The 27,434-nt window shown below is 42.4% G+C and overlaps 1 protein-coding gene across 11 annotated transcripts in view; it reads left to right on the top strand.

The window, feature by feature from the left end:
- atp11c (ATPase phospholipid transporting 11C (ATP11C blood group)) overlaps positions 1-27,434 on the top strand; it is a 40,042-nt gene that overhangs the window by 7,350 nt on the left and 5,258 nt on the right. For 6 of the 11 annotated variants that reach the window (XR_004213277.1, XR_004213278.1, XM_031862536.1 and 3 more), the window contains exons 2-28: positions 5,807-5,926; positions 7,387-7,476; positions 12,161-12,241; positions 13,741-13,848; positions 14,705-14,833; positions 15,102-15,190; positions 15,786-15,836; positions 16,260-16,324; positions 16,412-16,493; positions 16,584-16,734; positions 17,276-17,473; positions 18,111-18,281; positions 19,519-19,715; positions 19,904-19,975; positions 20,062-20,135; positions 20,238-20,341; positions 20,506-20,687; positions 21,765-22,031; positions 22,134-22,311; positions 22,429-22,531; positions 22,998-23,143; positions 23,417-23,476; positions 24,216-24,343; positions 24,860-24,995; positions 25,084-25,149; positions 25,309-25,412; positions 25,537-25,693. Coding sequence is in view for 9 of the 11 variants with exons in the window: in XM_031862536.1 (XP_031718396.1) it covers positions 5,807-5,926; positions 7,387-7,476; positions 12,161-12,241; positions 13,741-13,848; positions 14,705-14,833; positions 15,102-15,190; positions 15,786-15,836; positions 16,260-16,324; positions 16,412-16,493; positions 16,584-16,734; positions 17,276-17,473; positions 18,111-18,281; positions 19,519-19,715; positions 19,904-19,975; positions 20,062-20,135; positions 20,238-20,341; positions 20,506-20,687; positions 21,765-22,031; positions 22,134-22,311; positions 22,429-22,531; positions 22,998-23,143; positions 23,417-23,476; positions 24,216-24,343; positions 24,860-24,995; positions 25,084-25,149; positions 25,309-25,412; positions 25,537-25,693 (3,309 nt within the window). In the remaining 2 variants the exon portion in view is untranslated. Of the gene's footprint in view, positions 1-5,806; positions 5,927-7,386; positions 7,477-12,160; positions 12,242-13,740; positions 13,849-14,704; positions 14,834-15,101; positions 15,191-15,785; positions 15,837-16,259; positions 16,325-16,411; positions 16,494-16,583; positions 16,735-17,275; positions 17,474-18,110; positions 18,282-19,518; positions 19,716-19,903; positions 19,976-20,061; positions 20,136-20,237; positions 20,342-20,505; positions 20,688-21,764; positions 22,032-22,133; positions 22,312-22,428; positions 22,532-22,997; positions 23,144-23,416; positions 23,477-24,215; positions 24,344-24,859; positions 24,998-25,083; positions 25,150-25,308; positions 25,413-25,536; positions 25,694-27,031; positions 27,429-27,434 lie in introns of those variants that run through there. The other 5 variants (XM_031862533.1, XM_031862531.1, XM_031862534.1 and 2 more) reach the window with 3 other exon arrangements.

Below are 27,434 nucleotides of genomic sequence, written 5' to 3'. Positions count from 1 at the left end.
AAATGCTCTGCAGCCGAGGCAATGAGCGCCTGGATGTGTGATGAAATCTGAGATTACAATTAGTGAGACGGAGCGAGCGTGCAGGAAGAAGACGGGCCAGTGGGCTGACAGGACAGAGAAGCGAGTGCTAGAGTACTGCAGTGACTAACAGCGTTGACTCAACGCATGCACCGTTCCCCTTGCATTCAAACATTCATCACTCAACTCTATTCAGTCATAAAAGCAACTTTATGTTGCAGTTAGGCCGTTTTTTTCAATTTTTTTTACTGTTAACATTTCTTGCAGCGGCTTACTGGAGGTTAGACATTTTCTCTGGTATTTACTCTCCAAATATAATTTGATGTTTACGCCTAGACTTACTCCAGTGCACTAGATCTTATCTTGGGACGTTCCCTATTATGGTTTGTCCTGAATGTGGTGAGGGGAAAACCGCTAATATGCACCACATTAAGAGGCAGATAAGGTTGACCTGTGATGAATCCACTTAAGCTGAGAGCGACATCATAAAACCTGATCGGATAGATAAGGTGCCGCTGAAGCAGATGTTGTTAAGTAGTCGAATATGATAAAGGACTGAGCCGCCCGCACGCTCTTCAGCCCACTCTTCTCATGTACTGGTACCACTAATGAGGCATTAGACTGTGTGCAGCTCACTTTTGTGCAGAGAATTACAGGAAATGGATACTAAGGTCAAATAGGAACATGGACTTAACAACGAATCTGTCGTTCTCATTGTTCTATGTATTAGTACACGTGCAGGAGACAAAGAAGTACAAGCGTATAGGGCCCCAGTGCTCTCTCTTAAACACACGGCTCCCTCACACCTCATTAAATGTGTTTAAGTGGATTCTCTTTCCTGTAGCCAAGTTACAAGAGCAGGCGAGCTGCTGTATTCTTTTAAGCGGACTTCTTTTCGATTCGCTTCAGCACTTCTGTAAGAATAAGTTACAGGATTGATTTTGTTTGACCTCGATATCTATTTGTGTCAGGGTGTATAACTCTCTGTGCCAATGTCACACCTACTGTCACGAACCCTTTTCCCTTTACACACCGTGGTAGCATCTTGATTTGCCGGTTTGCTCAGGAGATGCTTGTCAGTTTCACTTCTTTGTCAACAAACACTCCTCTTCTGGACACGCACGAGTATGCAGCCGGAGCCACGCTTCAGTTAAACTTTGCTTGACAAATAAAGACGCAAGAGTTAAACACACGTTGCAGTCCTGAGAGCCAGAACCACTTCCTCTATGCTCTTTGACAGATTTGCAGGCCATAAATGGCAACATATTAATGTCAATGAAGAAGGGCTATGTCAAAGGAAACTGGATGTGGTGTTTCTATTCTTGTGTGTGTGTGTGTCACGTGTTTGTGTCACCTAAGATTCAGGCATGATGATACGTGACCAATTCAAGGATCAGGACAACTGAGCGATGCCTTTTAAGATGAGTGGTGGTCTTCGTGAATAAAAACCGTAAATCCAGTTGCTTTTAGATAACAGTAGTTGTATGGGTGTCTTATGGCATGAAATGTGTGATCCAAGCAGGAATCTCACTGTCTCACTGTCCCTTACACCACTACATCTCAGTTAGACTAAATTCATGGATTTATCAAGAAAATAATTGTTAGTTGCAGCCCTAGTTTGGAATAAATAAATATTACTTCAATTAAAATGTGATTTTTTTATTTTTTATTTTTATTTTTTTATTTATTTATTTTTTTAAAAAGAAAAAAAAAGACTTGTATGCTTGTTTGTCCACCTTGTGTATGTATGTATATGAGTAATTATAATGCATTCTTACAAGACAACAGCACCAGGGTTGAGTCAACATCTCTCGTTTAATATTTGTGATTTAAAAGGTTTCCCATGGTTGCGCTATGAGGGAGTTACCGCTGTGATGGATTAGGGTTACAGTGGACATGGCCTCGTACTTTTGTCGTTACCCAGTGTCTGTTCAGCTAGCAGCATGCAGATTGTGACAAAGCAGGATAGTCACTGAATAGTGAGATGCTGTGACAGGACGCGGTGTCATCAGACCCGAGTCATCATTGGGAGTTTGGCAGTAGCTGAATGCAGTCTTATATTCCCCCCCCTGTCCCCTCTGGAGCCCATTTCACAATTTGTGCATAATTTAATTTAGAGTGTCATTTAATGTAAAGTTTCAGAGTCATGCAGTTCACTAATGCACCATTTATTTCTAATTAGCATTGGATGTTTGCTTTATTGATCTTCATTCACGTTTTGTTGCCGATGCTTTTCCATCTTGGGTGAATCTGCTGTTTGCTGTTGACATGCTGGCACTTGACTTTCGCCCACTTTTCCTTTACTTGCTCATCATTGGCATTGAACGGCTTTGTTTGACCTTTGACTCACGATGTATAGATAATCGCTCCTATTTTTCCTTACATTAGCATTTCCTGTTGCCTGTTTTTGAGCTGTGCATTGCGATCACGTAACTGCTCAGAAATGAAGTGGGCCTCGTGGTCTGACCCTCATTATATTTTACAGCGAATAATCTCCATTAAATCAATGTCCGTTCAATAGTTCTTATCTTTAGGACCCCAGGGCTTAATCTACATTCTCATTTTATATAGCATCTCATTTCCAGCATTAATTATGTGTGTGTAGGTGCCAACATTTCTGTTTGAGAATAATTGCTGAGGCCCAGAGCTTGCTTATGTTGGTAGTTGCAACAATGTTTGCCTATGTTTTATTAATCCGAAAGGCCTGCAACCTTGAAGCTCTTGTGTATATTCAATCCTAGATGGGCACAGGTGATGGATGGCACTAGCAGGAGCCAGCCAACGTATACTGTTGACTGTCTGACCTGTAACCCTGAAGGCACAAGCCAAGTCGAGGCTAATTTCTTTTGTAAATTGTACCTTACTTGCGTTTTATATTTTGTATGCGCAGCCCTTTTTTCCGGACCCACATTGTCTCCTTGTGTTATACGAGGTGTTCGCTATTTTATATCGGGGATTCTTTTACATTTATAGCATTTTTCAGAGTACACAGAGGAAGGATAACTGCCAGAAACACTGCATCTGATTCAAACAAATGAACAAAGTAGTCCATGGGGTTTACTGCTCCTTCTGGGTGCTGGTTGTTGTTTGATAAAGAAAAACCGTGATGTGCTTGTGTCCTTGGATACTTCCTTTCTCTCGCACTATTTCTTCCTCCCACTCTCTCTCCCCTCATTCTCTGGCAGCCAGGTCCGTCTGGTCCTGCTGAATTAGTGTCAGTGTGTGTCGAGCGGGTAGGGGATAGTAGATCTGACAGCCATACTGAGGTGTGAACACGTCTGCTCATGCATAAGGGAGCATTATATAAGCCTTTTGGTTCTCTTCTCTAGTCCCGTCTGGAGAGACGATGGGAAATATTTTGGAATTAGGATTTTGTGTTATTTGACTGCTCATGAAAAGCTAATTATTGCATAAACTGGAGTTATGTAGGCTGTTTTTTTGGGCCCCAAATGCATGAATTAGGCTTGCAAGTGAGGCTACTCTTTGATCTCACCTCTTGTCAGCAACAGACTTTGGGCAGCTTGCTGTCCAGGTGGCCGTAATTCACACATTCCCTGGGTCTGGTCCAGGATCAGATGTTCATGGTAATCCGTCCCCTCAACCCACATGTTGCTGGCCTTTGTATTAAATGAAGCAGATCCCCTGCCTGCATAACCTTAATCATTTACGACTATAACTATATGATAATATAATTGGAGGAAAAAAGCACGGGCAGTTTGGAACATGCTCAAGTTTGTTTTCCAGATGCTGATTCAGTCAGTTTGTCAATTAATGGTTTAATTGATAAATGAGGTTAATTATATCATTAGTTTAGTGTGATCATCAACCATTCATGTATACAATCACCATCTGAAATATTGCCTTTAACTAATGTATGTTGGTACAAACGTCCAGAGTCCACTAAAAATAGTTTGTAATCATTCACGAAGCATGCATGAACTTACTGACGGAAAAACAAAATTCTTCACGTTACTTTGACTTAAGTGTGTGTGTGTGTGTGTGTGTGTGTGTGTGTGTGTGTGTGTGTGTGTGTGTGTGTGTGTGTGTGTGTAAACCTTTTGAAGATAAAGTTTCTTATTAAATTATTAACAGCAGATTGAACTCTCATTAATTGAGGTAGCGTTGCTGACATTTCATGGACCACAGTGATAAAATCAGTTGGGTGTCACCAATATCTGGAAAGTATAATTTGCTTTTATGAGGAATCTTCAGGTCAGATTGGAAGATTGAAGGTACTTATGGAAAAATTATAGATTTTTATAACCCTATGTCTTTGCTTAATTGCGCAGCGCGATAACAAACGACAGACACATAAAACAGAAACCACTGGATTTCAGTACTGGTCAACAGCTTATGACTAATACCTTACAATGCTTATTTACCGTTATGTTACACTTGAAAGAGGTGGGAAAATTCTTCATGCATATGGTGAGATAAGGAACAAAGCTTGAGAAAAAAAAAGATGAGGTGGAACTTCAAGCAAATATGTCTCCAGTATACTGGCTTTGTTGCTTTGACCCTGCAGCCCTCGTGTCTGTCCACCCGAAGCCTCAGGGTGTCAGGAATAGATATTGAGGTCAGTTTTCTGGGCTCCACTCTTCAGGACGGAACCAAAATGCATGTGTGCTTGTGCACAGTTTTTGATTAATTAAAGATCCCGTATAATGATGGAGAATCTTAATGGTAGTGCTGCACTAATATACTGGCTATGTGCTGGTAATGCTACTGCCCTTAGTAAAAACACTCTGCATTGTTCAGACATGACTGATCCACTTGAAGCCACTGTTGACAGATGACAGGCTAGAAATGAGGAAGCCAGCCACTGTTATTATAAAACTGTAACAGTGCATGATGACCTTATTTTAGAGGTAATGTATGCATGTGTCCACTTTAAGTTAAGAAGCGGTGTTTAATTACAGCCTCTGGTTGTTTCACACACAGAAGAATGAACCCAATCAGCTTCACGCAGTGCAGCAAACTGATTTTATGTTCAAAAAGGGAAAAAAAAAACCTGCCTGACAGTTTGTGACACTGGTGTAAGGCGAGCTCCTGTAGAGTTAAGACCTTGACTTGCTCTGTGATTCACCCTACCTGCCTTTTTATAGAAGAGGAATTTCCCCGGCCACCTCATGTCGAGGTTAGTCCAGCGTGTCCCTGGCTCCTGACCCGGCTTCTGAGTCTTTACCCCGTCAGACATTTGGCTAGGGCGTGCGTGCACTTAATGCGTGTGGGTGCACATATCACCTTGCCATCTGCATCACGACAAGGCAGCTCATCCAATAAATCAGAGCACAGCATTTTTCTCCTGGCTGTCCGCATTTATGACTCGTTTACCATCGACGAGCGACCACCTGGGAGGGAAGGAATTAAGTTATAGTCCTCGCACAGTCACCATTCTGGCCCGTTGACCCCTGTCACACTTTTCTGTGTCCTCTCTGAGTTATTGGCTTGTGCTCAACAGTGAGTGCTTTTCAAGTCTTTTTAATTTGCTGCACCACTGTAGCATTTCTAATCTCTTAATACTTGACCTGTGGGGGGAATGTAGGCCTCATCAGACTTTAAGAGTTTTTATGACCACAACAACTCCTGGCACCATAAAACAAGTTGTTTATTTATTCTATTCCATATATTTGTTAGATTTAACTCGGCTCGTTTAATGTCTAATCTCTGTTGAAGTGAAGAGATGTACCTTGAATTACTAATGTATCCTCTCTTTCCTTTCTCCTTTTATCTGAATCTCTCTCTCTCTCTTTCTACCTCTACCCACCTCTGCTGCTTCGTCCTCTAGCTTGGCCGAGTGGAGAACAGAGTAGAGAGTAGGACTATCTATGTTGGTCATCGGTCATCTTCCACCAATGAGGCTATCATCCCACCCAAGTTCTGTGATAACAGGATTGTGTCTTCCAAGGTAAGAAACGTACACACACACACACACACACACACACACACACACACATGCCAGGGTGCCCCAGTCTTTGCCTTACACAGGATGAAATTCATACAGCTCTGTTTGTTTCCCAGCTCCTCTCTGTATTCTGTTTCACCTGCCTTCAAGCATTTCTCTTCTCTTATCTAACACTTGGATTGAACTCCTGAACATTCCTGTGTCTTCCTTTCCTTTCTTCCTCCTCCCACTGCCTCTCCACATGCTCCTCTTCTTCGCTCCCAGTGGAAGGCGATTATTTGTTTGTCAGGGGAGCAGTGAAATACACGGCTGCTATTAATGTACTGGCAGGGTGGGAAATTTGGTCGTTTCCCCTCTGAGCTCTGATTGACCCCCTCCCCCCCCCCCACCCAAATCTAACCCCTCAGTGTCAGCGGCAGGCTCAGGCTGGTGCTGGTGCTGGCTGACTCGCTTATGGATATGAAGACAGTGATGAGGAGAGGGGAAGCGGTGTGAGAGTAAGGCGGCAGTGGGATTTATAGTGGTGCAGAGCGTCCCAGTGAGGATGGGCCAATCAATTGGCTCCTGCCAGTATGTCAGGGTAAACAGCCTTTAATTACCCCGGCTGTAGTGTTTATGCTCCTCCATGCCTCTGCTCTCCATCATCCTGTTGCGTTTGCAATGGCCGGTCTCCGCTTCTCCTCTCTCGCTCCTGTACTACTGCACCACCACCCTCACTGCTGCCCCCCCCCCCCCCCCTTTTCTCATTACTTTCACTCTCTTTTCTGTCTGGCAAAATGAGATGGGGCCATTCTGCTGCCGCTGCATTTCAACGCTATCCCCATGCAGAGGTTCCCTTTCATAAACAGTGCCTTAATGCTGTTTCACTGCGAGTGTGCGCGTGTGTGTGTGTGTGTGCGTGTGTGCGTGCGCGCACTTGTGTTTTTCTACCCAGGCACTTTAAATTGTGGCACCAAGTTACCGGCAGGGTATTATCAAGCCGTCTCTCTGGGATTTAAGCAGATAAAAGTGTTGCTTCAGCCCCGATTGGTATCAGCAGTCATGGCCACTTATAAAAGAACAGAACGCATATGAATAGTGCCCAACATGACAAGTTCATCGGCTCTGCATTCAAGGGTAGCCAGATTAAGGAGATAAATCGCTTATCTGAATCAATGGAATACCTGTGGTCCCCCAAGGGCCTTCTCCCTCGCCAGAACAAAGAACAGAGACTCCAAGCTATCGAAGTCCCCCTCCCCCTTCCACAGCTCAGACAGAATGCACATATGAAAGAGTCTGTGAATATTGAATGCCTCTAATCTCTCTCCCCTTGCCAAGCTTTTTGTTAACCTCCCTAAATTCTGTAGAAAAACACCATGCCTGAATGGCAAAATTATGCAGAAAGAAATCCACAAACTGTAATACCTTCTTTATTTCTCTGTGACCTACATGCATGTGTTTTTTTTGTCTCTTTCCTCCCACAGTATACAGTTTGGAACTTTCTACCAAAGAACCTGTTTGAACAGTTTAGAAGAATTGCCAATTTCTACTTCCTTATCATTTTCCTGGTGCAGGTGAGGACAAGTTACGTCAGTGTGTTTGTTCGTCATTGTTAAATAACTTTATAGATGTCATCTGTGACTGTGACTGTGGTGTTGTTTAACAAGTTGATGTGTATGAGGCGTGTGCATGTCTGATATCTTTTCACACAACCCGATGAAGCAGGTTAAAGCCTGTTGATAATCAAGCTCAATGGGTTAATGTGTCTCATCCAACTTGGCTTCACAACCTGTGTTCTGCAGACCAGCACGATGTGTTCGTTTCCTGTGTGAAAGTGTGGCTATTTGCATGTGGGCATGGCAGGTGGGAAACGGATACTGGATGAACTGTACGGCGTGACTGAGAAGTGTGTTCATCAAAGCAGGTTGCACATGTCCCACACATCGATTAACAATCTGCTGTCTTACATGGCCTTTTAAGACAGATGTTGTATGAAGCAGGAAATAATGCCATGGTACTGTATTAATAAAGGTATCAGTGAATCAAGGAAGGGGGAAACAAATTATAAAAGGATCTACATGCAAAGACACACTTATGCATAAACGGACATTAATCTCACCTAGTTTGTGTCAAGACTTATACATCTGAATTTGACAAGTGCATTGTTACAAAAGGTCTTTCTTTCTTAAGAAGGATCCATCTTGAATTGTAAGCTAGCTGTATGGAACTCAACTCTTCTATTAACCAATTACCCAACTAATTAATGGGTTTTTAATGGGCTATTAGTACCAAGACTCAGGAGCTTGCAGATTGTATTTTTATCTAACGTGTCAATACTGAATTCCCCTAGAATTAGATAGGAAGGTTTACAGATATATCTGTTTATTTAAATTTTAATGTTTTTATTTTTATTTTGAATGTTCACTCTCTATCAAAAATCGCAAAAGTTTTTGGCCATCCCAAATATTTATGGAAAATGGAAGTATGTTTTTTAATTGCATATATATTTTTTATTGTCTTTGCTTTGATTCTCACAAAAGAAAAGAGTGGTTTTACCAGATTATTTTGGTTTTACGTATATATGGCAATCTAAAATCTGTCATTGTCAGCTTGTGTGCATCGTGCCCATCCTCATGACGAGCTGACTGACTGAGAGCTCCAGGAGCGCTGACCAAACGGCTTTGACTGGCATCCTTATTCCCTTGCTCTGTGCTCTTAAGTGACCTGTCCTCTCTCCTCTTTGGGATCTGGCAGTTGTTGATTTGTGTATGGAACCAAAAAAAAAAAAAGCGGTTAGTTGCTTGCATCTGCACTTGCTCTTCTATCATCTCTGTCCCTTTTTCTAATCCGTGGAGATGGAAACTAACCTCTCTCCTGTTAGCGGTAACCCAAACTATAGAGGCAAACAGCCCTCTAGTGTAAACGAGTGCTGCTGTTGGGGCTGCTCAGGAGGGATGTGCTCTATCTAGTCGCATGCTGACTGAATGAGCTCACAGTGACTGCTCCCAGAGGTCCAACACTGTACTAGACTGAGAAATATCTGCTGTCGCAAAGAAATTCCATGATTCAAGTCAAAAGCAGATCAATTTCAGAGTTTATTTTTCCCTCCAGGCCTTGTTTCCACCAGTATTTACAGTTGGCAGCCTCTATTTTCCAGTTTGTCTGGCTTAACTCCATATGATCCTCAGCTAATGGATAAAGGTCCTGGATTGTTGGACAGTTGTGAGCTAATGTGTGAAATTATCGTGATAGAATGCAGTACACTTATGTGGGAGTAAACCACCAAGCATGTTTGCATCACTCTCACAAACGCGCAAGGATTATCAGTGTGTAATGTGTGCAGTGCAGTGTTTGTTTGTGTGTGAATACATTGTATGTGTGGATGTATGACTCAGTGGGTGTCCTGGGTTTGCTGACGGTGTTTACCCAAGCTGCAGCGTGGTTGGCGTTTCTCCACTAATCCAGTCTCTTGAGGGGCTCCTTATCCCAACCACTCAGTTTTTCCCATGCAGCCTGCTATTATATCAGAGAGAGAGAGGATGAGAGAGAAACGGGTACACACCCACATCTCATAGACGGAAATAAACCTTCTCACTTCCCCCTGAGAGCCTTCATGCAAATGCTTTACCAACAACCAAATGTCATGCATCCTCCAAATCTGTTCCACCCTCCTTTGGTCTCTCCCTGTCATTTGTTCTTTCTGTCATTGTTGCTCCCCTTCTCGCTCTCTCGCTCTCTCTCTCTCGCTCTCATTCCACCCATCTCTCTGCAGCGCTGCACTGCTGACGTCAGCAGCCAGGAAGCCCTCTTGTAGTTCTCAGTGCCACAAATAGACACAGGCTGATAAAAAAGCACCACTCCGCTATAAATAGCCATGCATGTCTTTGCTTGAATTTGATCGAGTGAGAATAGAGTGCAGCGAAAGAGTAAGAGAAACGGTGATGATAGTGCAAGAGAGAAAAGAAGATAGCGGGGGGGGGGGGAAGAGAGAGAGAGAGAGAGACGGGGGGAACAAAAGGGCAAAGGGGTAAGAGGACGCGAGGGCCCACAGCGCTGCCCTGGGACCTCGGGGACCTGCTGTCCGTCGCTCACTCTGACACACTTCCCGGCTCGGATGAAGGGTTTTGTGCTGCCTCGCTCCGCAGCTCTGATATCACACCAGCATATCAGCAGCAGCACACAGTTCACTGCTACTGCTGAGATGTTTTGGCTTTGCATTTGGTGCAGAGGAGGAAAAGGTATTTGGCCATCTGGACATTTGGTGGGGATCCTCGTCAATCAGTGCGGATAAACGGGGAAAGACGAGCTCTGGGAGAATTGTGTGTCGTTTGGCCCGAAGTACAGTTGTTTGAAGGTTTTGTGAAGGTTTTAGTTTCCTCAGGATGTTGCTGTTGCAGTGATTTCTAATGCGTCAATGATACTATTGACGCATTAAAAAGTAGTTTTCACCCCATTCCTAAATTGATGACTGTCCTTGATACAGTTGTTTCTGTGAAGCTGGGAAGTCTTTTAGTGTGAGATGAAAGAAAGTGCTTTTTTGGAATCACTATTTATGAACCGATATTAAAAAGACACCATCATTTATCTCTTTTTTTTTTTATAGTCCTCTATTGTACATTTGCCATCAAAATTGTCATAAAAGCCCCAAAGATGAATCTACATCTAGCAACATTTCTGCTGAAAGTTGGCGTTGTACAGCACTCTGTGCTGTGGTCTCCCTTTGGCCATCTGGCTGCTGCATCAGAGGGGCATGCTGTCCTCAGTCCTTCCTGCTGGGGCCTTGTTGCACTCTGTTGTGATCAGCTAACCTTCAATCCAGTCATGGGAGTAAACAAAAAAAATGCTCCATCAGCTTTCTCCAATGTTCATCGCATCCGTATTTCAGGATCTGGTAATCACAAACAGTAAAGGGCTAACATGACCAGGGTAAACTCAGCTGTTCTCAAGAAGAAATCAATGTTCCACTCGCAACACAGCCTATAGCAATGCGCAAGGTGTAATGAGTCTTTAACACCGAGCCCCCATCCACCATCCTCATGTACAACACACTGTTCTTTTGAAGCATTGAGCACTCTCACCTCTGGCTCTCTACACCTGAGGCTACTGCGGCAGAATCCTTACTTTTGCTTCTGTCTCACTGGAATCGCCAACCTCTACAAATATAATGCAGACTCTCCTCTGAATCTGCACTCCTCCAAATGGCCGATGTGCGCTAGTCCATCTCTGCTTTGTAATTAATTAATCCTCCAGTTAATTGTAGTCACAGTAAAGCTTGGGTGGGATAGTAGCTCACTGGCTTTGTACTTCGTGTGTGTGTGTGTGTGTGTGTGTGTGTGTGTGTGTGTGTGTGTGTGTGTGGGTGTGTGTGTGGGTACTGAATGTGGCTGTCCGGGATTACTGAGCGGGCGGCAGTTTCTTTTTTCTTTTTTCATTCTTAGTCCACGCACCGGTGAATAAATCACCGGATACTGCTTCAAAACGCATCTCCTGCTCTTCCTTGAACTGATGTCTGTCTGACAGCTTGTAACGCTCCTGGTTAGAATACCAACGAGCTGGATGTGTTGTCTGTGCGTGCTGGAATACGCACCCCGGCTCAGGGGGGAGACCAGCCTGCATTCTGCACAATCACAAATGCACGGGTAAATCCGTCTTATGATGGTTTTAAGAAACGCACAAACACACACAAGGCCATTTGTGCGATGGGGCTTAAGCTGAGAGCCTTGGTCATAAACCGATCGTTTGGGATTTCCTGATCACTGGTCCCACACTTATTTTACATTACACACAACAATGAAACGAGAACGTTACTGTTAGATTCCCTCACGCACAGCTCGGGCAGGTAAGGTGAGTCCAGCAAAGCTTTGAGTTCTCTCTCATGCCTTGGCAGAGACACAGAAGTGCTGGCATGCCTGCAGATTAAGCACTCTGCATCTGGCCCACTTGATTAAAAGTTCTTTGGTCCAGAACCTCGCTCGCTCCATCCCGAAATGTAAATGTCTCCCTTGTTTCCTACCGACGAGCACATTTGGGGAATAGTAGAATTGCGTCACAGAAGCAGACTACACCCTGCATTCAGAGGGCTTGCCCCTTCCTCTACAGCATTACCACGCACTCCTCCCCCCATAACCACAGACACACACGCTGCAGTGACACTTTGTAGTCATGTCTAGCATTTAATGCAGAGCTTTTCAGTTTGAACGCCATATGTTTATTGTGAAGTGTTAACGTTACATTTCTCTGTTTTTTCCCCCCAAATAGGTGATAGTGGACACCCCCACCAGCCCAGTCACCAGTGGCCTACCCTTATTTTTTGTGATTACAGTAACCGCGATCAAGCAGGTAAGACGCTGCCTAATGATGCTGATATGTGTTGTTCATAGACAATTTATTGTGATTTCTATTGTCATCTCCTCATAATGCTCCTCAGTGCATTATACCTGTCCTCTCTCTCTCTCTCCATATAACATAATGAGTCCCCCTGCCTTCATAACTCCCTGCTGGGATTTTTGTATGAAGTACGTGACTAATGCTTTCTTGGGTTTCGTATTAATGTGCTCCGCTGATGAATTCTGATTCGGGAGAAGACGAAATGGGCTCTATGGGAATGTGAGCAAATAGAGAGAGAGAGAGAGAGAGAGAGAGAGAGAGAGTCTATTACAGAGAGAGAAATTATCAAGGGCAGGGTCTATTTCTTTGACTCTGTTGCTTCCATGTCCCAGCTTTAGATGTATTGTTCTCACATTGGCTTTTTAGTTGGTCTACTCCTAGGGCTTTGAAACGCACAATAGTGGGTGTGCTTCCTTACAAAAATACATGGGCCTCACTGATGGCGCTGGACTGCCTTCAGCCAGGCTTTGAAGTGGGACAGCAAGGCGGTCCGCCCGACTCTATTAGTTAGGCGTAGGTGAACTGTACAGTTCAACTGACCATCCGTGGAAGGCCTCCCCTCTCCCCTTTCATCCACCTGGCATCGTTTCTCTGCATCACTCATCCAGACTTTCTCTCTCCTCCCATCACCTTTCCTGGTACTTCTGCTTTCTGGCTCGAGCTCCACCTTGGCACACACTCTGGGTTCCCTCTCTAGTCTCTACCCTCTGCATCTTTGCACCATCTCTCTATCGCTATCTTAAAGTTCTTCTGCTGGCATTGAGTAAACCCCTAGAGCTAACCTTTTTTGAGTCTGATGTAATATAGTTATTTAAAGAATCCTGAATTGTATCCATTTGTATAAGCTTGTACTTTAAACGAGCCAAACAATATTGGTCACCGTCACGCGCTGACTGCTGCATCAGTAATATGGTCCTGTGTGTGTTTCAATGCATATCACCTCCTTTGTGGGCCTTGAAATTAGGGTCCCTTATAAAATACCGTTAAGCAACAGCGTTGACTGCTTATTTTGCTCGTGATATGTCTGATATGACACTATATGGACATGCTAACAAGGTTAAAAACTTGACTGTCTTTTGAAGTGGTCGTTACACTACTTCAAATGTACACTAGGCTTTGTTGCCTTATGCTTCTGCAGCCCCAGGAATTATTTTTTTTTTTTATCCGATTCAGTATTATTTCATGGCATACTGTTCCAATGCACTGCTGGACAATCGCTATCGCATTCTGCTCTTTTTCACATAATGATGAAATACTAAATGTAAAGATTATATTGTATGCACGGACATTTCTTTGTGTCTTGTCCTCTTCTCTTGGTGAGAGGTCCTGTCAAACCTTTATTGTGTGAGAGTATATGCTGATGTCAATGTCCTGTCCCTCAGAGACAAAAGTTTGTACTTTTTGTTTTATCAAGCAAATAACTCAATGCTTATTTTGATATGTTGGTGTAGGGCTACGAGGACTGGCTGCGACACAAGGCTGACAATGAGGTGAATAAGTTCCCAGTGACGGTGCTAGAGGAAGGCCGGAGGATACAGAAGGACAGTGAGAAGATCAAGGTACCTTTCAGCAGCCACATCCACTGGAATAAACATTTCCTTAGAGACATGGCCAGTAAGAAGCTGCTGGCAGCTTGTCATGACTGTGTTTGGAATATAAGCACAGGGGAGAAAATGCTCTGCATGCTCAACTGATTAGATGTTCAAACATGGGTGTGATGGTAATTCATTTATCCAGGGTGTTGTGTGCAGGTTAGTTCGCCAATGTATTCTTATCTGTTGCTCTGCACCAGTGTTTTCAAAGATTTCTGAATGTTTAAAAGTTAAACATGCATTAAACAACATTTATACATGTATACGTATGTATATATACACACACACACACACGCATATGTATATGTGACTCCTGGTTATGTTAAACCACCACTGGGAATCTACATCCAGCTGTCAAAACCAAAACATTGTTGCTTTGTATGAAACTTTGTACAGCTGTTTCCCGCACAGGAGCGCACACGATAGTTCAATGTAGGCTACCTCCTAGTGTGAAACGGACAACAGCTAAAATAAACATTTAGCAAGCCGTAGAGCCAGATATTTTGTCAGATGTTAGCTGACCAAACCAGAGCTAAAAGGGGAGTGAATACTGATCAGTGGTCAGACTCACGGATGCTCATGTTGCTCTGTTTATGCTATATCTTTAAGTTAAAACAAATTAGCCACAACAAGTTGAAAGGAAATTGGCAGCGATGTATGTTTATTTTGGAGTCCTTCTGCTCCCTGGTGGTAAAGCTGTGATTGTTTAAACTCATCCTGTGCCAAATCCTATTGATCTGGGGCCTAAGAAGAAGAAGAAGAAGGAGAAAGCAACCTGTGAAAAGTCTTTGTAAGTTGTGTTTGGTTGTTTTCCTTTGATCAGGTTGGAGATGTTGTGGAGGTGAAGGAAGACGAGACCTTTCCCTGTGATTTAATACTGCTGCAGTCTAGCCGAGATGACGACACATGTTTCGTTACCACAGCGAGTCTGGATGGAGAGTCCAACCATAAAGTAAGATGGGCCGTGCCATTAAGTTATATTAGCTATAGTTATACTTTATGTTTTTATAATGTGACGCTTATTAGGAGAGTGGAAAGTCCGTATAGCAGAGCATCCTATTTTCCTTGTCTGCGTGTGAGGGGTAGGGGAGGGCAAACTTGACGATAATGATAACTTGACCTGAGCCAGTCAATGCTCACTCCTATTCTCGCTTTCTCTCTCTCTCTCTCTCTCTCTCTCTCTCTCTCTCTCTCTCTCTCTGTCTCTTCCACTCGTTCAGACACATTACACGGTGCCAGACACAGAGAAGGATCTGGAAACTCTCAACGCCACCATCGAGTGTGAACAGCCACAGCCTGACCTTTACAAGTAGGAACTCATCATGTGGCCCCAACAGATTCACACCACAAGCATGTGTTGCTTATGTTCGTTGGGCAATGGCTTCACTCAATGCCAGTTGAAAATGTCCTAAATTACTGTAATATTAACATGTAGATTTTTAAGTGGAGAGGTTTTGGCAAGCCTTGGTGTGCGCTTCACATTAGGAACGGCAGGTGTGGGCTTGGTGTCTCCAGTAATCTGTGATCTGCCCAGCGTAGAGGTGATTCTTATTGTCTTGTCGGACTCTCAGCTGAGTCAACAGACAGCCTTTGGCTCCCCCTTGGGGCAAAGGGACAGAATATTATCATTTAGCCAGACATCAGAATGGTGTTTGAGACGTGCTAGGGCTGTGTAAGCCATGGTGCCAAACGCTTGCTATTCAGTCAATGAAACTGACAGCATGCTGCTGGCTAACCACCACTAATTAGCTGGCTCCTAAACCTCTGCACCTGAGTACTTACAGTTTTCTGAAGTAAATGAACTCTGCATAGATTTGGATACCTTCAGTTCAAATATGCTCTGGTATTAACAGATTGAATAACATAAGCAACAAAAATAAAGTCTGTATGTCATGTTGTTCCAGGTTTGTCGGCATTATGAACATCGACGGACACGATCAGGAGTCGGCAGCAAGGTGAGAGAACTCATGCACAACAACCTCAGCCCACTTTGAGTGAGAGCAAAATGAAAACACAGTTGCTTAAGCACTCATTTGTTTCCCTTTGTATCGCCAACAAATCATTATTCCATCGATTCTTCATTACCAGACAAACATGAAAAATTAAAACAGGCTGGCATGGGTTCAGCCACTGCTTCCAAAGCACTCCCACAGGCATCTATCACTGACTGCTTTGTAATGACCATATAAACAAAAGCCAATGTCTTTCTCAAGAACACTGGAACTGGTGTAAGCCCAGACTGCAGTCCTACTGTGTATTGTCACTGCGTATTTTAGAGTGGAGGCCAGCTTCCCTGTCAGGTTTCCATTTAGAGAATAGAGGTGTGTGTGGATTGCACAGCTTCTGCAACTGTTTGATCTACTGATGTGATTGTGCAGGTCTTTGGGCCCAGAAAACCTCCTGCTGAAAGGGGCAACTTTAAAGAACACTCAGAAGATCTGTGGTGAGTGAAATGATATTGACTTTATTGCAATATTTTAGTGACGATAGCTAGAAAGCCAATCGTCCTTCTCACTTTTTACTTCTCAAGGTGTGGCGATTTACACTGGCATGGAGACAAAGATGGCTCTCAACTACCAGGGAAAGTCTCAGAAACGCTCTGCTGTGGAGAAGTAAGTTTAGAGAAAATGACGTGAACAAGTTAAAAATACGTGACATTACATTTGGTACTCATTAACTTGATTTATTTGTTATTTCTTCAGGTCTATCAATGCCTTCCTTCTGGTTTACCTTTGCATATTGGTGAGCAAGGCCCTAGTGTGCACGACACTTAAGTATGTGTGGCAGAACAAGCCCGGACAGGATGAGCCTTGGTACAACGAGAAAACCCAGAGAGAGAAGGACACCAATCTGGTGAGCAAACCGGCCCGTCCTTGTTGTCAAAGCAATGAACTGTGAGTTCAGAGTCTGACAGGCACCACAACAGTTCAAACCAAGACGTACACAAATTCCCACCGGGAGAAGAATAGCTAATAGGTCTTGGTAGCATTGCACCAGTACTCTGTATTATCTTTATTGCAAATGTTACTGTACCTAGAAGGGATGTGTTAATGTGGTAAATACTTACCCTGTGAAAGCTTCTCGTTGTAACTTGGAGAGGTTGCAGTTTCATTGTATTATAGTGTTTTACAAGCTCTAAACTAATACCACTCTCAGCGAAATGGCCACTGCAGACCTACATTGTGACATGGTCGATTTTATTGGCGGATAACCTTCTTCCCTAGCCCTCGATGAACTATGAACATTGTGATTTCCAACATGTCTTCATATTTGTTGTTACATTGAATATTCCAGGGCAATTTAAACACATGATGATTTATGTTATGCACGATGTAGTCAAGTTTAGATATACATTTAAATATGTGCCTGTGTTCTCGTTTTTTTCCCCCAACAGTACCTAAAGATGTTCACTGACTTCCTGTCCTTCATGGTGCTCTTCAACTTCATCATTCCGGTATCCATGTATGTGACGGTTGAGATGCAAAAGTTTTTGGGATCCTTTTTCATCACATGGGACAAAGACTTCTTTGATCCGGAAATCAAGGAGGGAGCACTGGTCAACACGTCAGACCTCAACGAGGAGCTGGGACAGGTGAGGCAGACGGATGGTCAAAATGAAATGAAACAACATTCAAATGTCAGAAATGGAAGTCATTGAGGAATTAATTTCCACAAACTCACCATTTTAAAACTGGGTGTGATATACAAGGGGTGCTAAACACCTGCATGTGGAGATGGAACACAGCAGCTGTATGTCACGCACGCATTATTCAAAATTTCAAGGAAATTATTTTGCACATAAACCACTCAAATCTCATACATTCATAGGCAGCATGTAACGGAAAAAAGGCTTCTATGTTAACCTGCTTATAGTTCACAACTGGAGTTACAAAAATATGTAAGATATGGTCGAGTCCATTAAAACGTGGTACAATGCTGCTTGGTACAATGCAATTGTAAAATATGAACTGCTTATAATAACACCAGACCGGCCGTTCTCTTGTTTTTATGGCACCTCTTAACTCAAACAGTGCTGCCATACATCAGTCACACTTGGTTTGGCTGATGATTACTTCAATTAAAGGTGATGCTTCGTTAAACTGATTAATGCAGTGTAATGCTTTCTGAGAGTGATTGCCTAATCTTATCGTTGGAACCTGTTAAATGGGAAAGTGAATCTTTATTGGTTTGGAAGAGCCTGTCATGTATTTGCATCACATTGCCTGCAGGTGGAGTATGTCTTCACAGACAAGACGGGCACCCTCACTCAGAACAACATGGAGTTCATAGAGTGCTGCATCGACGGCTTCCAGTACAAGTACCCGGACGCGAGCTCCGAGTTGGACGGATTCTGTGTCACAGATGGACCTGTGAACAAAGTGCAGGACAAAGCTGGCAGGGTGGGTGTTGTGGTGTCCCTCCATCTGTTGTAAAAGGCACACATGCAGCAACATATGGCCATTACATAGCTCGCTGCTCAGAAAGACCCTTCATAGGTCAGCCACATGCAGTCTCCTTGACATGTCAACATAAGCACTCAACATGGAGGCGGAGCAATGTGGCTGTTTGATCTCGACATGAGCGGCTGATAACAATTTACAGACTGTTGCCCATTATCAAGCATGTTGATAAGAAGTCAATTATCACAAATGGTTGTAAATCCAGGGCTTTCTCAACTCCAGCTACTGTATATGGCTCCATTTGTGGCTGTAAATGAATACATTTTGTATTTGCACACACAAATGCAAATCACAAGAAATAAATATAAAGTACATGTGAGGGTGTGGTACAAACCTGTAATGGCTTTTATATATACTGTATATAAAAAAACACACCCACAGGACATACAAAAGATGAAATATAAACATATACAATAACCAGTAGAAGTGTAGTTAAAACAGAAGATCAAATGTAGAGGAATCTACCTTAAACTATGAGGTAAATCTGTATTCTTACATTAAACGCAAATATACAGGTTTGAGGAATTTGGATGTAAAAAAACAGTCAACAACTGCAATTAGTAGGACGGCTGCAAAGAACGGCTTTGAATAGTAAACTGTTTCTGCAGCAGCAATATTTTGCAGAGATAAGTTTGAAACGTACTTGCCCGTAAAATGTTAAATATGGATACATTAAACTAAAATGTTTGTAAATGTGTATTGTGTACAAAACCTTATTTTTCATAGAGAGGTGACCTTTTTGCAGACAAAATCAATCAGAATATCTAAAAAAAACATGTTGATGAAACGTTCATTATTTCTCAAATAACAACAAATTAGGCTTTTTGACATTTAACGACCATTAAGAACGTAGTCGCGGAGTCGCTTAAAAACACTACCATGACAGTTCTATCTGTAAAGTAACCTGGTTAAAAAAATTGTTTTAAAATATACCCATTATATAAAGCCCTAAAAATTAAATCCGTACGTTCTAAAAGTGCCCTATAAGTTGTTTTCTTTTAAGGAATCCATACTGATAATTATAGAGAATATTGTGTGTGTGTGTGTGTGTGTGTGTGTGTGTAAGGGTTACATTTAAAATGGTGGTTCATTAAAGATTGTTCATACATTCATTTTATTATAATAAACCGCATCTTTTTCTTTACTGTACTAAGCCCTGTTCATGTGGTGTTATCAGGAGAAGGAGGAGCTGTTTCTGCGTGCCCTGTGTCTGTGCCACACAGTGCAGGTGAAGGAGTCTACAGAGCAGGGTCAAGGCCAGGAGGACGGACTGATGGACCAGGTGGATGGAGAGGTGCTCCATCCACTGCGGGAGCAGAGAGGCTTTATTGCCTCCTCGCCTGATGAGGTTGCTCTGGTCAAGGGTGCCATGAGGTAAGAGATGGGCTGTTATGACTCAATGAGACAAACTGACATTTTAACAATAGTTCAAAGAGCAAGCGTGTGGTTTGAATATGAATATCACAGAATGGATTTTGAAAATCGTGCATGGTATGCAGTCAATTCACAGAGGACATGGGTACACAAGAGGCTCATTTGAGATGATTTGTCTCCATCTGCAGGTTTGGCTTCACATTTCTGGGCCTGGAAAGTAAAAACATGAAAATTCTCACCAGGAACAATGATATTGAAACGTAAGTCTGTCATTTCACAAACGACGTTTTTAGTTTTATTGATGTTTTGCACTTCAGCTTTTATTTCCATTTTGTACCTTCGGCAGGTACGAACTGCTTCACGTGTTGAACTTTGACCCAGTGAGAAGGCGAATGAGTGTAATTGTCAGATCCAAATCAGGTGAGCTTGAGATTGCTGTCAGGTTTATTGCATTGACCGTGATTTAATGTTGGCCCTCAGTCCTCACCATGCTGTGTGTTTGTGTTTGTTTTTTATGTCCAGGTGATACATTGCTCTTCTGTAAGGGAGCAGACTCTTCCATCTTTCCTCGCGTCAAACAGGAGGAGGTTGAAAGAATACGCATGAATGTGGAGCGTAATGCGACAGTGAGTGACATCAGCAAATTTCCTCTTAATTCCTGTTATCTTTACTTAAGTATATACTGTATAATTCTAGGGTTAGACAGCTTTTATTTGATTAGTAAAATGATGTAAAAACAGATGGTTTTCTTCTTGTTGAAACACCGGGTGCTGTGTGTTTCACTGTTCAGGAGGGCTACCGGACACTGTGTGTGGCCTGCAAATATCTCAGTGCAGAGGACTACGCCCAGGCAGACGCAGGATTGAGGGAAGCTAGACTGGCTCTGCAGGACAGAGAGGCGAAGCTCATGGCTGTTTACAACCAAGTGGAGACCGGCATGAGTCTAATAGGAGCTACTGCTGTAGAAGATCGGTGGGTGCTCACACGACATAGTCAGACAGCTCTCACAGATATACCTGTTGACGTTTAAAGTTGACAAATGTTTGTTATCTTGCTTGCAGCTGCTGTCCTTCCCTTTCTCGCTCTCGCTCTCGCTCTCGCTCTCGCTCTCTCTCTCGCTCTCTCTCTCTCTCTCTCTCTCTCTCTCAATAAAGATCAGTGCCAAGAATTTTAGGGGGTCCTTACTCTCACAGAATACACCTAAAATTGACAGGAGAGGGCAAACGTTGGCAGATGCCAACAATAAACGTGTCATAAACGTCCTGTTCTGTTTTATAATTGCCTCTTTGGTGTTTTGCTGGAATGAACACATTCCTCCTTTCTCTCCTTTTAATGCAACCTCAACACTTTACAGTAGTGGCCTTTCAGAACCATTTTTCTTCCTCATGCCTTTTGCCACACGTCACCAGATTCCTGGTAGTGTTTTACCTCCTGTGAATCGGCTTCTCTAATTTCACCTGAGAAATGGTGACAGCCAAAAGTCCCCTTTATTATGAACTTTATTTATGTAAGCTCACACCGCCAACTTGTGGTGGAATTTGGGTACAATCCAAGACTACTATTGAATTTTGAAAATTCATTAACCAACGCAATCAGCCTGCATCAATGCATTTCATCTGAAATAGTAAATTAATTTACATCAGCGAGTAATTATTGTCATCTCAGATTATTGGAGGAACAGGAGGTGAATATCAAACTCCTTAAATATACTATTGTTTCTATTTATTTATTTAAAGCCAACCTAAACATTCATGAATGATTTATGTGAATTTGGTACATTTAGTATAAAATGAGACCATGGTTATGTTGATACCTACCAATATGTCACATGTCCCAAAGTCCCTTCTAACATCTGTCTGAGCAAAGACAATCTCAACCTCATTTAAGTTCCATTTGCACCAGTGAAACAGCTGTTTTCTTTGTCATAAAGCTGTCTCCCTTTGCGATATTGTAATGCACTAAAACTCCTGGGAAATTAACCCTGATGTCCATAGTTTTGTTTAACTGGTTTGTCTTCCACTAACTCTTACTTTTTCTCTTATCCCCCAGACTCCAAGAGGAGGCAGCGGAGACCATGGAGGCTCTGCAGGGTGCAGGTATTAAAGTTTGGGTCCTAACGGGGGACAAGATGGAGACGGCAAAGTCCACCTGCTATGCTTGTAGATTGTTCCAGAGAAGCACAGAGCTGTTGGAGCTTACTGTGCGTACTCTGGAGGATGGAGGGAGGAAGCGGGAGGAGCGACTGCATGAGCTCTTGCTTGAGTACCACAGGAAAGCTGTTCAGGATGCACCACCGATTAAGGCAGGCGTCACCAGGTAATTTTACGATACTTTGTTCTTGTATTCGGTTGATTATTTAACCAATCTGAATGTCATGGATGATTAAACTTGAATCTATTTCCTTGTTCTCTTTTGTAGGACCTGGTCTTCAGCAAACCAGGACTATGGTTTCATCATAGACGGAGCCACTCTGTCGATGGTGCTCAACGCCTTCTCTGAGTCCAACTCAAGTAGCTACAAGAACCTGTTCCTGCAGATCTGTCAAAACTGCACATCTGTGCTCTGCTGCCGCATGGCTCCTCTACAAAAGGCACAGGTCAGAACAATCGGGTGAAAATGTGGGAAATATGTATTCAAAAAAAATGTTTTCACAGTGAACACTCGGTTTCAGGTTTTTGAAAGACTTTTGTCCTCTGTCTCGCTCCATCTTTAGATCGTTAAGATGGTGAAGAATTCTAAAGGCAGCCCAATCACTCTTTCCATTGGAGATGGGGCCAATGATGTCAGCATGATTTTGGAAGCTCATGTTGGCATTGGTAAGAAGTTTCATTCTCTCTCTCAACTATTGTTCCAAATGGAGGGAAAGGTAACTTTTTGGTGAAGGTAGTGTGCAGGGCTCGAACGGAAAAAAGATGGATGATGATTAAAAAAAAAAAAAAAAAAACTGGGACTGGGCGATCTCTGAAGAAGTGTTCAATGTAGAACTGTGAGAGTAGCCTACACGATGTAACACGGAAGACACAAAGACGGGGACAAATTCCAACCACGCTCTGGTCTCTTTCCCTCTCTCTGTCTCTCTCTAAAAACTAAAATATATGTATAAAATATGACTCATTTTTAATGTAATCATTTTCAGGGTGTTTTTTGAAGTAATTATGGAAAAACAGTCATTATGTAATTGGATCTATGTAATCAGATTTACTACGGGTCAGTTTTCTTTTTATTTCGGGACGGTGGTGATGATGGCCTGGTAGTGTGTGACATTTGTTGTTGGTGTTCCAGGTATTAAGGGTAAAGAGGGTCGGCAGGCAGTGAGGAACAGCGATTATGCCATCCCCAAACTCAAGCACCTCAAGAAACTGTTGTTGGCTCATGGGCATCTCTACTATGTCCGCATTGCACACCTGGTGCAATATTTCTTTTACAAGGTAGGTGGAACAATGACTTCATATCTATTATTCTTCAGCCTTAGTTTGTGTCTCACCAAAGCCTGTGTTTCCCAAACAAACCCAGAAACTAACTTGATTTGAGGGATCATCTGGTGACATGTTTGACACAACCAATCCTCTTTAAATAATTAAACAGTTTCTAGGTTGAACTCAGGTTAATGTATTGAATTATTGTACCTACATCATAAGCACATGGGAACTTATTAATGCATTTGATGTGTGAGACTTTTCTCTTTCTCTGTTCGCCTGCAGAACCTTTGCTTCATCTTACCTCAGTTTTTGTACCAGTTCTTCTGTGGCTATTCCCAGCAAGTGAGTATGTCCCCGAGGCCCTTTGAGGTTCAAAGATGTTCTGAACATGAAAGGAGGCGGTATCCCTTGAATCCACACCTCCTCGTCCTTCTGACTCTTTCCTCAGATTGGTCCTTCCTCTCTGCCCCCTGGGATGTCTGAGCTCTGACTGATATGTTTACTGACTCTGACTGCATCGTTAGAATGTAATACAGACATGTGTCATGTTCTGCTACCGTAGTACAACATATGTGGCTATTATGTAATCATGGTGGCATGTACGCGCGTCTGCGTGTGAGTGTTGTCACACTGTTAAAAACACAATGTCATGTAGACCTGATGGCAATTTGGAGCACATTGATAAATTCAGTTTTGTTATTAATGAGAAGTAAAAGTATTTTATAAATGTTTTATGGCACCGTGTTCATATAAAAACTGCTCCTGACATAGAAATGTCAGTTAGTGCATTAATTAATATAGATATCATCATTTTAAGATTACTGATTTATGTTTTCATATTTCTAGTTGTGAGGGTGAATATTTTATTCTCGCTCATGCCACATGACCCCTGACATAAATCTTCCATAAATACATGAAATATGTATACAAGCTTGCTTATATGACACACTGTATGGTTAAGTATGATTGTGTGTTCGAGTTTGGTCCTCTCCATGATATTAACCCCCAGTTCCCCCGTCCCCCTTCCTCCTCCTCCTCCTCCTCATCAACCCGTCCCCCCTCCTGCTCCCATCCTCCCCAGCCCCTGTATGACGCGGCCTATCTGACGATGTACAACATCTGCTTCACCTCTATGCCCATCCTGGCTTACAGTCTCCTGGAGCAGCACATCTGCATTGAGGTTCTGCTGGACAACGCTACCCTCTACAGGTAAACCTGGGAACCTTCGCTTACTTGCAGTTGTTAAGTGGCAATATTTATATATATTAATAAGTTCATGTTTCAGTTATAGGATCGCTATTTTGAATGGCTAGTCTTTATGTTTTTAAGTTAAGAGAAGTAAAAAAAGAAGATGGAAACGGTAAACTTAAAATGTGACGGCTGAGCCATAACTTATACTTTTTAGCCATAGATTAATTCTCAAAATGCTAAATTTACACAGACATTTTGAAAAGGGGATTGATATTTTGGTTAGCTATTTCTGCTTCTTTAACACAAATAAGTGGTCCTACATTAGCTTTTTGATGTTTATACTAACTGGGCATTTTAATTACATTACACATTAAAGTGGGAGTTTTGGTTTAGAGAGAGCTGTTCACATTCCTCACTCAAATATTTAATTGTTTCCCTTTTGATGAATTAGATTATATGCAAGGAGACTGAATTATACATTATAATATAAGGACTTTACAATTGTTCATCTTTCTTTTTCATGTCTTTCTTTAGAGAGATTGCTAAGAATGGCATGTTACAGTGGAGACCGTTCCTCTACTGGACTTTGCTTGGAGTCTTCCACGGCTTGCTCTTCTTCTTTGGTGTTCGATATTTGTTCAGCAACCCAGCACTGCAGGATAACGGCCAGGTTTGATTTAATTCACCTCCATAATTACATTACTTGATTAAGCATCGTCTCCTAAGTACACTTGCTCATTTGCCTTATTTAAATCTAGGTTTTTGGCAACTGGTCATATGGAACAATTGTCTTCACTGTCCTTGTCTTCACTGTCACACTTAAGGTAAGCCACTCCCCTGTTTATTTATTTTATGAAAGGGTTCATCATTAGAACAGAACACAGGAGATTTTAAAGTTGATTTATTGTCTTGCTGAACACTGACTGGCAAAGCATGTGGGATATTAAACATGCACATTTAGTGACTTTCCTCTGCTCTTCTAGCTCGCTCTGGACACACGGCACTGGACATGGATCAACCACTTTGTAATCTGGGGCTCCCTGCTTTTCTACGTGTTTTTCAGCTTCTTCTGGGGAGGAATAATATGGTAAGGAAACAACTCTGCATAAGATAACTTACATAGTCAATGCAGCTGACCTGTTTTTCATTTTCTATTCAATCCCTGTTGCTCTTTCAGTCGGTGTAAAACTAAAGTGTTCTCTCTCCTGCAGGCCTTTCCTGAAGCAGCAACGTTTGTACTTTGTTTTCGCCAACATGCTGAGCTCAGTGTCCGCCTGGCTGGTCATCATCTTGCTCATCCTGCTCAGCCTACTGCCAGAGATCCTGCTTGTGGTGTTCCGCAAGCCTCGTGGGCCCCACGCTCGACAGGTAGCGCTGAGACACACACACTTGGCCTGACACACACATTTGCACTCTACTTCACTTGCTCTCTCTCTCCCTCTCTCCCTCTCTCTCCCTCTGTCCCAGATTTACGACGCTCAAAAGTAACAGTTTTTGATATTTTAACGATTATTTTCCCAAGGTTTTGGTCGTCGTTAATGGAGCATCTTTAACATGGTTGGGGGTATAGTTATGAGATGGATATAAATCAAATCCTTTACATTTTCTTGGATTGTTCAAGTGGACATGGCTTTGTATACATGGAGCAAAGCTTCACTGTAGAGGACTATTGGCCTCCACCAACAACTCCCTCGCCTGTGTTGTTATATCAGGAGGCTGTGGATGAGGGACAAATTAAAGAATTACACCACAACTAAGTTTTGTTTTTTTTCGAGCTGACAACTAAACACAAACCTCTGATCCATGATGGTACTCTGCTAGCAACTATGACACTGGAGCTAATGGGAAAGTGTCCTTATATGATAGATGGGGTTAGCTAGACATTAAATCTCATCTGATTGAGGAAATATATGGATACGCCCCAAAATTTATGATGAGACATCAAAAATATTTAAACATTTTACTGGAGAAAAGTAAATGTATTTTTTTTATGATACGTATACTGTATTTGGCCTGGTGCAAGCTAATGGAACTATTAACACAGGGACACAGGGTTGTGTTTTTCTTTTCCACTGCATCTTTAACATCAGGTTTTAATGTTCTTAGCCGTTTTTGGCATGACTTCATTTGATAGGGACAGTTTGATTTTCCTCCCATTTCCTCCAGAAGATAATTTGTCGCTTCAATTAGCTCCCCGTGAGGCTAATGTGTTTCTCCAAGCTGTAAATGTTTGGAGGCATGCGCTGACCTTTTGCGTGCGTTCCGCACTTTAAATTGTGTCTAGACCAGTTTTATTTGGGAAAAGTAATAAACCAAACCAAATGTTTAGCGCATATTTTAGGGCAGTTTTAATGCAGTCTTGTACAATATATACTTGATACAGTGTTTGTTTTTTAAAATGTTTGCTTTTGTCCATATCAAATGTTAAAATTGCAGAATCAATCAAAAATGTACAAATTTAATATTTGTATTGATAGCTGTAAGACATGGCATGCTGTGAATTTTGCCGTCTACACATTAAAATGACAGTTGTTGCTAAACGTGGTACAGTGTAACTATTACAGTACTCAGCATTTTTACCGTTTTCTACCTTTCCAACGTTGTTTTCCTAACTATTGCCCTCGCCTTTGCACCTAAAGACTTTCTTCTTACTCTGTCTCACCTCTTATTTCTTCTCTCTTCCTCTCTTGACTTGCCTCCCTAAAGATGAAACATCGCCTTCCTTCCTCGGGGACATCTACTATCTTCATGTTGTCGCAGACCGCTAGCACTCACAGCTTCTCGTGGAGTGACTGAGGTCTCTTTTTCTTTCTGTCAGCTCTTATACTTAAGTCTCCTCCTGCAGAGTTTCTGTGCCCGCCAGTCTTGCTTGTTTCCTACCTGTTGTGTCCTTCCTCTCCCACTGTTTGACTCCTTCCTGACCCTCTAAAGTAACTCGCGGTTGCTTTCTGAGACTTTTTACAAAAGAGTTATTACATCAAGAATGCTGTCCTTAAAGGCCACATCTTGACTTTAGTGCATTTATTTATATATACGTTTATCAAATTGGGAGGAATGTGGGCGTGTGTGTGTGTGTGTGTGTGTGTGTGTGTGTGTGTGTGTGTGTGTG

Source organism: Anarrhichthys ocellatus, unplaced genomic scaffold (genome assembly GCF_004355925.1).
Source record: "Anarrhichthys ocellatus isolate YVR2014 unplaced genomic scaffold, GSC_Weel_1.0 scaffold27, whole genome shotgun sequence".
NCBI lineage: Eukaryota > Metazoa > Chordata > Actinopteri > Perciformes > Anarhichadidae > Anarrhichthys > Anarrhichthys ocellatus.
Note: the sequence above shows the minus strand (reverse complement) of the source record. Positions and strands in the feature narration are given on the sequence as shown.